General features: G+C 36.0%; 1 protein-coding gene across 1 annotated transcript; it reads left to right on the forward strand.

Moving 5' to 3' along the window:
• The first annotated feature begins 2540 nt into the window (after nucleotides 1-2540).
• LOC119643714 (metabotropic glutamate receptor) lies at nucleotides 2541-7306 on the forward strand. Its single transcript, XM_038043141.1, has 7 exons — nucleotides 2541-4371; nucleotides 4433-4692; nucleotides 4926-5035; nucleotides 5092-5217; nucleotides 5269-5788; nucleotides 5853-6148; nucleotides 6212-7306. The coding sequence occupies exons 1-7, from the start codon at nucleotides 2609-2611 to the stop codon at nucleotides 7082-7084; spliced, it is 3948 nt and encodes a 1315-aa protein (XP_037899069.1). The 5' UTR covers nucleotides 2541-2608; the 3' UTR covers nucleotides 7085-7306.
• The last annotated feature ends 4159 nt before the right edge of the window (nucleotides 7307-11465 follow it).

The raw sequence follows: 11465 nt of genomic DNA on the forward strand, positions 1-11465 counted from the left end.
GAAGCCCGCGTTGCAATCATTTGTACAAACATGTAAAGTATGCAGTAGCAAAAGTAGCCGCACTGCCCATTGACTATAATACCATTTGATAGCCAAGTTATTTCAACGGGAGGAAAATTTTCCCGGCAATGCTACGCATGCAAAGACTCAGTTATGTTTGCCCATGCAACTAGTTTTAAGTTAGTTTGAAGTTTTCTTTTTCTCGCTTACATACGGACAGACGATTGGTGTTGGTTGTTGGCTCTAATATGCCTGTATCATTCGTTTTTCAACCACCAAGAGTGAAATTAAAAAATCAACATTTGAATTCCCATCTCGCTCTCGTCTTCGATTTTTAATACTAAAAATATTAGTGTAAAAAACTACACTAGTCAAAGCACTCGTTAAATATTTATTGCTCGTGTTTGAGCAGTTACTTCCCATATAAACCAGTCGGTTTTTAGGAACTGAGGACAAAATTTTATATATCTCGAGACTTGGTTTAAGTAGCGTAATTCGCGTAAATCACACAAGTTTCATAATCTGACAATATTGATGCCAGAGAAGAAAAAAAAAATTATTATCTAAGTTAGGATCACTCACTAAAGCACTGTTGTTCACATGGTGATTGCCCGTTTCAGAAGAGAAAGAAATATCAAATGCAAATGGTCGGTCTCTCGTCACCTGATTCGCACTTATTTCAAAGTTATCGTTTGCCAACCTTACCGTTCCTCGGGTTTTCCCAAACCCTTCGTCCGTCATGTCAGTTTAACAAAATAATCAACTTATTACTAGCTTAACCTAACACAATCCTTTACCGAGATAGAGAATATGTGCGGTCAACACCAGGGACGATTTGGATTCCTCACAAGGTTTCTTACATGTTAGAAAAACAAGCATCTACTCAAATCGATCGTAAAGTCTGTAACGAGTCTTCTTGGGCAGGGTATACTCAGCCAATCCGGGACTCTTTCGAAGAATATTTATAAAGATTACTTGGACCTTCGGTTTCGGTTTTACGTTTTTATTTATTTAAATTGCAAGGAGATTATAGCATTTACGCAAATTTTAAGAGGCGTGGGAGGAAAACCAGTGTGGTTACCCGACTTTCCTTGAATGTTGATTTGAATATTTCGTATTGGTTCCGACCGACTATGACTACCTTTCACGTTTTCGTGTCGCGAGTTTCCTTAGCTGCTATGACACAACTGAAAGGCTGAGCGTGGTGCGACACGCTCTTTTATGGTCGCAATCACCATTAATGTTCCGTTATTTGCATGTTCGAAGCTATGCTTGCTTACACATGTATTGTGCCGATATTCTCACACATTTAGTGTTACGTAAGCTATTTTAGGTTGGCTTCAATGTGTTTGATCTCTCTATGTTACAACCTCAACTCCGACTTGTATGAAGAGACTTTCCTTAGTGCTAATACTATCTGCTATGTACAATGCATGGTTTTTTTCCCAAACTCTTGTACAACTTATGTCTATCTTATTGCTATGCTTGTTTGTATGCCTATGCTTTTGTAACCGTTAGGTATGTGAATGCTATGACTTTACAATCAGTCAGGACCGTGAGGTCTGTGCTTACAATATGTTTATTTAGGAAAAGAGTTTTTTTCCTTCTGTTTCTATACTATGTGTACATTTACGCGTTTTTATGCTCTTTGAATATAGCTCATACAACTGGATATGTTACATGCCAATAGGTTTTTATATATAGCTTATATGTTACATGCGTTTATACTTTTGAGTACATTTTCACATAACTCACTCATACAACTGTGTATGTTACATGCGAATACTTTGAATACATTTTTAAATATAGCTTATATGCGTTTGTGCTTTTAATACATATTTATATAGCTCATACAATTGTTACCTGCGAATACTTTGAATACATTTCTCATACATATAGCTGATATGTGTGTTTGAGCGGCAGAAGGATGATCGTGTTCAGTGAAAAGACATGTAAACGGACAAACCAAACTGACCACTTGGGGTCTATGGGTAGGCATTTGTGCGGACGGACCTGTATTCAGTAAGGAAGCCAAACGCTTCCTTACAAGTCTTTGGTTAATGTATGAGTCGATTTGAAACTCTTCTTATAACTAAAAGTCGGAACATTTTGAAATATTTCATGATTTATAAGAAATTGTTTAAAACTTTGAAAATGATTCATATTAATAGGTTGCGTGATTCTAGTATTAAGAAACCGGGCAATGATAAAGAAACTTAAAGAAGAAAGTTGATTTTGTAACAGTTTACACTCTGGTTCAATGAAAATTTTTATCTATTGTATCATTCGCGGTCGTCTCCAACGATTAACCTTGCAATATAAGGTTCAGCTGTGAAATAATTTACACTGGTTATATCGATCGATGTAATCTGTTTAGGGAAATGTAATTCTTTGAAGGGAATATGATCCAAGTTGACAAGAGCACATGCCTCAAATTTGCTTCAAAACGAATGAACAATACTCAGTGTATTTTGATTATTCAGAAGAACTTGTGTTGCAATGTTTTACTTTTATATGATATATTGTTCAAAAAGATAACAATCTTAAATTAATTTTTTTCAGAATATAATAAATTTTAAATTATTGAAAAACATAATTATTGGTCCTTATGTCAACTAAAATGGCATTCTTCAAATACCAGAAAAGGTTATGGTTAAATGATCTTTACATTTTACAAAAAGTTTTCATCATCTTGTTGATTTTTTTTGCGTGTACAATTAGCATGCAAAATGTGAGCAGTAAATACTCCACCGGTAAATGGTGGCATCATACTCATTCGGTTGCTTTGACCAATAAAAAGATTACGTCTATCAAATCAGTCATATTCGGCATTGTAGAAAGTACCTTTGCTAAAGATCACGGCGCTGCTATGCTACTAGTAGACGCGAAAAGACCCGTATTAGGAATAAAATTTGGCGTGTCGTCCAACCGCCGAAAAGAGAGTGTAGTTACTCCAAAATCTTTCATAGCTTCATCTGCATCAGCTCAGATATCTCAAATTACGGTCTCGGCATTTAATGAAAGCGGTCTGTGTGACGAAAAGTTCTTAAAGGTAAGAACTACCAGGGATGCAAAAGTTACCAAATATAACAATCAGGATATCAACTTTCCCAAAACTACAGAAGTTATTTCAGAATATCATCATACGGCGTATCCAGGAAACACATGGTTTGCGTTAGAAAACCAAACAGCGCTAAACACGACAACTGATCTTCCTCCTAAAAAATTCATTCTACATCAGAGGAATTCGTCAATTAAAAAAAAGGATAAAATAAAGGCAGCCGATAGTTTGTCAATATATCTACCGGGTGATATTATACTTGGTGGTTTATTTCCTGTACATGAAAAAGGCGAAAACAGTCCTTGTGGTGCAAAAGTATACAACCGTGGAGTTCAACGTCTGGAGGCAATGCTATACGCTGTTGACCGTATTAACCATGATCAAAACATACTCCCAAATATAACGTTAGGTGTTCATATCCTGGACACATGTTCACGAGAAACATACGCTTTAAATCAGTCATTGCAATTTGTGCGAGCATCTCTTAATCAAAACTTGGATACGTCTGCTTTTGAGTGTCCTAATAGCGAAAAACCACGTCTTAAGAAGGACGTCTCCGCTGGACCGGTATTCGGTGTTATTGGCGGATCTTACAGTTCAGTATCTTTGCAAGTTGCAAATCTGTTGAGGCTCTTCCACATACCACAAATATCTCCAGCTTCTACAGCCAAAACACTCTCGGATAAAACGCGTTTTGATCTTTTCGCACGTACGGTACCACCCGACACTTTTCAATCAGAAACATTGGTAGATATAGTTAAAGCACTGAATTGGACTTACGTTTCCACTATACATTCGGAAGGCTCATACGGCGAGTATGGTATAGAAGCTTTTCATCGTGAAGCCCTAGACCGGCAAGTTTGCATTGCAATTGCTGTGAAAGTTCCAAGCAATGCAGATGAGAAAACCTTTGATAGTATAATACAGAAATTGTTAAGCAAAAGCACAGCCCGAGGGGTTATATTATTCACAAGAGCTGAAGATGCCCGACGAATACTATTAGCAGCGAAACGTGCCAAATTGTCACAACCATTTCACTGGGTGGCTAGTGATGGCTGGGGTAAGCAAACGAGATTACTCGATGGACTTGAAGATATTGCTGAAGGTTCCATAACGGTCGAACTACAATCTGAATATATCGGAGATTTCGACCGTTATATGAAAGAGCTAACTCCGGAAACAAACACGCGGAACCCATGGTTTAATGAGTATTGGCAAGCCACTTTCAACTGCATTTTAGCAGAGGATTTAGCAAATAAACATGGAAAGAAGCGGTGCAACAAAAGAGACCGCCTATCAGAGAAAGTTGGGTAAGTGTTATTATGATAAGAGCAGGTTCGTAATTATATGACAAAATCGTCTTTCAATTAGGTACCAACAAGAATCAAAAATTCAGTTTGTAATTGATGCTGCATATGCCTTTGCATATGCTTTGGATAATTTACGAAAGGACGTCTGTGCTTCTACATCTTATCAAAACGTCCAAAATGCAGCGCATCTTCAACATGGCCCTTCTTCTACCGGTTGGCTCCGTAAAACTATCAACAGTGATTCTTTTTCATGTCATGCTATGGAAGTGTACGACGGCAAAGATTTTTACAACAATTACTTATTGAATACATCATTTATAGGTGAGTTGTAGGTGAACGCAACGAAAATTATAGACCTATAGCTAAACACAAGCAATGGTACTTAATGAGATAACCCCAAAGAAAGTCTTCGGATTTAACTTCTTTGAAGTACTTGAAAAGGAACCCAACTGTATTTGCGGCTTTGAAATGATTGTAATAGAATGTATACTAGAAATAAAATAATGTACTTTTCTGATGCGTTCATTTGAATTATTTTTCGTTATATATTTAAGATCTAGCTGGCAGTCAAGTAAAGTTTGACCGTCGGGGCGATGGACTTGCTAGATATGATGTACTTAACTATCAACGGCTTGCACCGAATTCCTCCAGTTATTATTATAAAGTAAAATAAAAATCTAAATATTTTAAAAAATTAAGATATCTATTTCATCTATTTAGATAGTAGGCCGATGGTTTAATTCTCTAGAACTCAATCTAAATCAAGTAGTATGGAATGGAAATGTGAAGCAACCTGCATCGGCCTGTTCATTGCCTTGTGGTGTTGGTATGATCAAGAAACAACAGGTACTAGTGTTATACGGGTGATAATTAATAAAAATATAAATTTGTTTTCAGGGTGATACATGCTGTTGGGTGTGTGACAAATGTGAATCCTATGAATATGTTCATGATGAGTTCACATGCTTGGATTGTGGCCCTGGTTATTGGCCGTATAGGAACAAAACTTCCTGTTATGCTTTACCAATTGAATATTTACGATGGAGCTCTCTCTTTGGTCTTGTACCAATGATTATAGCGATTTTTGGCATATGCATGACGTTAACTGTAATAACATTGTTTATACAGAATAATGATACCCCACTAGTACGTGCATCCAGCAGAGAACTTAGCTACATGTTGTTAGTTGGTATTTTGGTTTGCTATAGCAACACTTTCGTGTTGATCGCTAAGCCTACGATTTATTCGTGCGTCTTACAACGCTTTGGTGTTGGTGTAGGGTTTTCCATAATTTACAGTGCGCTTCTAACAAAAACAAACCGTATCGCCCGAATATTTCATTCAGCCTCTAAATCAGCGATACGTTTGCGCTTTATTAGTCCGAAGACGCAAGTCGTAATTACGACCTCTTTAATTGGTACATTTGACTTTTTTCTAGTAATGTTAGCAGCGTTTATTTATTCTTCGTTAAAATTTATCAGGTGTACAAATCTTAATTACACTTATTTGGATGATGGTGGAGGCACCCGGTACTCGCTTTTACTATTTGGACCGTACCATGGTAATATTGAAATGTAAAATGCAGGATAACTCGTTTCTGATTTCACAAATATACAATATGATACTTATCACGGTCTGCACCTTGTATGCTATTAAAACAAGGAAAATTCCAGAGAATTTCAATGAAAGCAAATTCATTGGATTTACCATGTACACAACTTGTATTATTTGGTTAGCGTTCGTTCCTATTTATTTTGGAACTGGCAATTCATATGAGGTAACGACCATAATGATTTCTGTGCGACTTATTATATAATTTTATCATTTATCGAATTTCAAGATTCAGATAACAACACTTTCGGTTGCGATTAGCTTAAGTGCATCTGTTGCCCTTGTTTGTTTGTATACACCTAAAGTATACATATTAGTATTTCATCCGGATAAAAACGTACGGAAGCTTACCATGAACAATCACGCTTATAATCGGGCACCCGTGGCAAATGTTCGCACCAGCGCCGAGAGTGCATGCTGGAAAGTATCCTCAGTTGCTACTGATTATCAAACCAGTACTTTGAAAAATACATCTATAAATCCTCTAAGTACTGTCACCGATGGGGAAAATGATAGAGCCCCTACGGACATAACTACTGTGGAGACGACATATTTTAACGAGTGTATTACATCTACAGACAAATATGGCATCAATCGAGATAAAAATAACTCTCAAACAAGTGTGACGTTTAATTTTAACATTGTAGGTGCCACATACCCCTTAAAAGCTTCTGGTACTGCATGGTGTTGCAATAACTTCGATCAAAGATCAAGTAGCCAAGGGGTATGGAATGGTTTAAAAGCCGAAAAATCAAATAATGTGGGCACCAATTGTTTCCCCGAACAGACAAGGCTTCATGACCAGCCGGCCAAACTGAACAGCAATAATCTTCCGACTGCAGCACACATTGCTTCTACCTTATCTTCCAGATTCTCTCAAGTGGAAGGTGATCATAAAGTATTTCAAAAAGCAGGAGATGGAACCAAGGAGGACCATCTCAATAGGCATAATAATGAATTTTGTCCAAAATTTCCTTCGGGTTCAAAAAACACAAACGAAAACTGCTATGAGCCTACTTGCTCCTGCCATGTACTATTACAGTCTAGCAAAATCGCCGCTTTTAGTGATAAATCCGAAACAGAATCTGAACCGGATTCATAAACATATGAAATCTTAGGTATCCACAACTGTGAAATAGTATTGATAAGATTGAATAATTCCTTAAAGTTTTTCTCTTTGAAGAAAACTTTGGACACATTTCCGCAGCAGTTTGACTTTGGTCTGATATGTTATGAAAAACCCTAACAGTAGATTAGATTACTCGAGAAACGCTAACATCCATGTTTTTCAGTAATGTCTGGCAGTGTCTATTGAAGTATGGACTAAATGCATTTTTTAATTCTTTTTTTATTTGTTAATTTAATTTTAGTTTAAATGCTTGACTCTTTCGCTTAAATGTTATCACTGAGAGCAATTATTATTATGCATAAAAATGAAGAGCTCGTTTCGTGATTTATTTTGTATTTCTCGAAGTATAAATACGTTATAGCGACCAATAGAAATAGAACCAATAAGAAAGTTACACTCGGTAGGGGCCGAATCTCGCATCCCCACCACTGTGTTTTTCTCATTCTACTTTCCAAGTTCTTTCATTTGATACCCATACCGTTGGTATTATAAAAAAAATTAATTGCGGTGTCTACTATATTTATTTTAAAATTAACTCAATTTTACGCAGATCATATATCTTCTTTCAAAGTGTGTACAAAATATTTTTAAACATGTTGTCTTGTTTGCTTTATAATCAAAAAGCATAAGACCTCAAACAAGTGAAAAAAATAATTTTTATTCAATTGTAACTTTGTGTGTGCATAACCGATGGATTCCACTTTTGGAATTAAGAAGTAGAGTGTTTCGTCAAGTAGATGCGGAAAATTTCAAACTTCTAACTTTCATAATTTTCGAATAATGAGCAAAAATCCAAAAATATTTGTTAAAAAAATCTGAGTTGCGTTCAGTTTACGTGTTTTTGCTCCGTCCAATTTGGCCAGTTTTCCATACCGGTCCGTGTCCAGAAACTTCCAGTATTTTTACCAAACTTGAAATCGACATCTTAATTTTTGCAACCACGAGAGTGCCAACAAAGTACACCACACACAGACGGGCAGACCTGGCTAAATCAACTCAGAATTTTACGCTGATCAAGAATATATATAGTTTATAATGTCTCTGAAGTTTCTTTTTGGATGGAAAAAACAAAATTAAAATACGCCCATCTTACAGTAGTGAGTATAAAAAAAGCATAACTAAGCAACAAATGATACTATTCTTATGGTCTTTGCAATATAGGTTAAGATTTAATTACTTCCACATGAATAAGAGTAAACTTAGAAAAAAGTCCTTCTTTTCTTGAAGAGTTTTAAATGTGCAATTTTTATTTAGATATCTAAATTAAGTCACATATATAGTCTAAACTTTGCAAATGAATTAATTGTGTGTGATTAGTACATTCATCCTAGTTACTAAAATGTCAATTACTCCACTGCTACATAATTCTCACTTATTAAATATGTCATTCTATCCATATCAGCTGACACAGTTGCTCTTGCAAGCCGGCCTCAATTAATAACGCAAAGTGTTACATTCCATCAAAAGCAACTTTTTTGAAAAAAAAGCAAGACTTGAATTTCTTTTAACAAATCTTTTATGGCCAGAAACCCTTCAGTTAGAGAATTTCTTCTATGAGATGGACTTCGAAATGCTAGATCTGTCACTTCTTAATCTACCTGTCCAAAAACGGGTGTCGGTGTTTAACTCAAATTGTTATTATTTAAAAAAACACTACCACCCCAATTCTTAACTCGGGTCACATGTCTCAATTTTGTAAAATCTGAAACTTCTTTTTTGCCATTTACTGAAATCTTATTTAAACTTCATCCTAGTTTGCCGTAACTTTTTATTATTTTCGGAAATGATGGTCTTCATCGAGTTGATTCGAATTTTCATGTCCTCTAGATATTTAATCTACTGAGTTTTGTCGAAATAAAGTTAGGAAAAATTATTTTTTAAATTGTACATGTAATATATTATATTCGTGCCAAGTCTAATGATCTTACTTTCATCAAACCTGTTACTTTGATTGACTAAGCGTGCAACTTTGTTTTGCAGCTTCAAATATTCTTACAAATTTGGGAACTCTGAAAGATAATCCACTTATTTCCTTCGCTGAGAGTTTTAGTGATTTTCATTGTAGTTACCAAATTTTTTTAGTAAATATTTCGACAAACGTTAGTTGCGATAATTACATGGTAGGTGCAAGCGTCGTTTTTAAAATACTGACGCTACATGATTCGAAAAATAGTCACTTCAGAAGCGATAATATGATGCAAAATAAAGTCATCACAGTATACTTGCTCGTAATGCCCCCTGTTGGCATTCCATTATGTGTCCCCAAATCCAGCGCCGATAAAATTTGTGCTATCTCTTTGGAAATTGCATGTTTTTCTATCGCACAGACCATTTTTCCTGTTCCATTGCACGCAAGCAATAATCGAAATTATGTTAAGAAATATTATTACTCATCATATAAACGAATGTGGATGGCCGATATGGCCTTTAAGCCGTTTAAAACGATGTGATTGACGCAATGAACGCAGCTAAGCTCTCTCTTGCACAGACTTCGGAAGTATTTCGACGCTCATGCAGAAATTGCGTAAATTGCCTTCTCAAGGTAAATGGAGCGACTATGTCTCATTGGTATAGAGCCACTAAAATATCGAACCAATCAAAGTGTCCCATCCCTACCCGACCTATCCACTACAGCTCGATCGATTGAAAAGCGTCTTCTACACCGGCCTAGTAGGCCGGCAACTAAAGAAATGCGATGCCCCTCAATATATTTGGACCATCGTTGAGATTCCCGGTTTTATTTTCTCGACATTTGGCAATCTAGCTGTACTTAAGCAGATATTTCTTTTTGTACCTATAAGACGAGTGCATAGGTTGGCATCGGAAGAACTATAGTGGCAAAGGATCACTGGTGCATTTGAGGACTTATGCGACATGCTTCTCTAAAGAGGTAATGACAGTCAGAAGGAGTGCTGGTAGCTGAGATGTTTTACAAAATATTTTACATGAGGTGTCCAATGAAACGCTTTGGCGAAGTTTACTCCTAAGTATATAACCACGTTTCTGGGGATCATTACAAGTTTGTCTAGAATAACTTTGCTTCTCTTCCTAGAAAAGGGAACCAAGACCACCTGTTTCCAACTGATAAGCAATTGTGGACTGCAAGTCTCTTCGGATTAGCTTCATTAAAACTGGCTCGTAGCGGCTTACTGCATAGAGTCCTTAGTCGGGTCAGGAAAACTTTTCTTAGCTCTGATAGTTACCTTCTGATAATTGTCCCAAGTGATTCAGTGGTAATGAACTTAGGGTTCAACCAGATCATTATCGATAATCATATTTCGAATAGTTTTGCTTGCCTAAGGCTATTTCAAAAGCCCTGAAGACTTAAAGAGGTGCGATATATTTTTTCATCGCCAATCGGCCCGAAAAGGGATTCCTCCCTCTCTGCTAGCTTACACGAACAGAAGAATTGCTGAAAGTGGTTGCCTGTTCACTTTCGAAGCGTTTAGTTTTAGATCGTGTATTATTACGTAAAACTCAATCACGGTGTGAAGACCACGAGGCTACGAAAAATTAATTAATACCATACCAGTCAATGGCTGTTTTGTTTGGTGGGTTTTTTCCTTCACCAGGTTTTCTTGTCTATTCCCAAGCGAATGTTTGCAGTGATTGCTACATTACATAAGCGTACAGCATAGTATCAGATCCTAGCAAATTATAAAAGTTCTGCCTGAAAACGGAAATTCAATGGTCAAAGTAATTTGATCAATTTCTTGAAACGAACCAAATAGAAAGCCCTTACTACATCCTTAGATATTCCGCTAAAGCCTTTCATTCAACTGAAATAGGTAAGTTTATCCGTGGTATTTAGTTCTTGATGATCAATGGTGTTGTTTATTCGTCAGATTTATTAAACAATATAGGCGACCATGTTCCTACAGGTTATTTTAAAAAGTTTCTTTTCATTTCAATAAATGAATGTAAATTTAATGATAAATTATTTAATTCAAAAACATCAGTAATATGTATGATCTAATTCCTTCCTCAGATTTTTTAAGTAAGACCAAATCTTTCGCTTAATACCAGGGGAATTGAAATTTTTTTTAGTAATTAATGTTTCAGGCAGTCCGCTATTAATTTTGTGTATATATGTATTTCTTTTCAAAGATTTTCTCTATTTTTTTTCAATTAGTTAAAACATGCAAAATTTTAATTTAAAATTTTGAGAGTTGTGTCATTGCTTAATACTGCTTAGATGAATAAAGAAATAAATTTCTTCCCTGCTTTCTATGTTATCATGTAATAATTTTTTGGAAAGCCGGCGGCCATCAACGACATGCCAGCTTATTGTCTATGTTGAGATATTTCGCACCTTAAAGCAGTTATAATTAAAAAGTCTTGCGTTCAACTATGG

This window comes from Glossina fuscipes, unplaced genomic scaffold (genome assembly GCF_014805625.2).
Source record: "Glossina fuscipes isolate IAEA_lab_2018 unplaced genomic scaffold, Yale_Gfus_2 61541, whole genome shotgun sequence".
Lineage (NCBI taxonomy): Eukaryota > Metazoa > Arthropoda > Insecta > Diptera > Glossinidae > Glossina > Glossina fuscipes.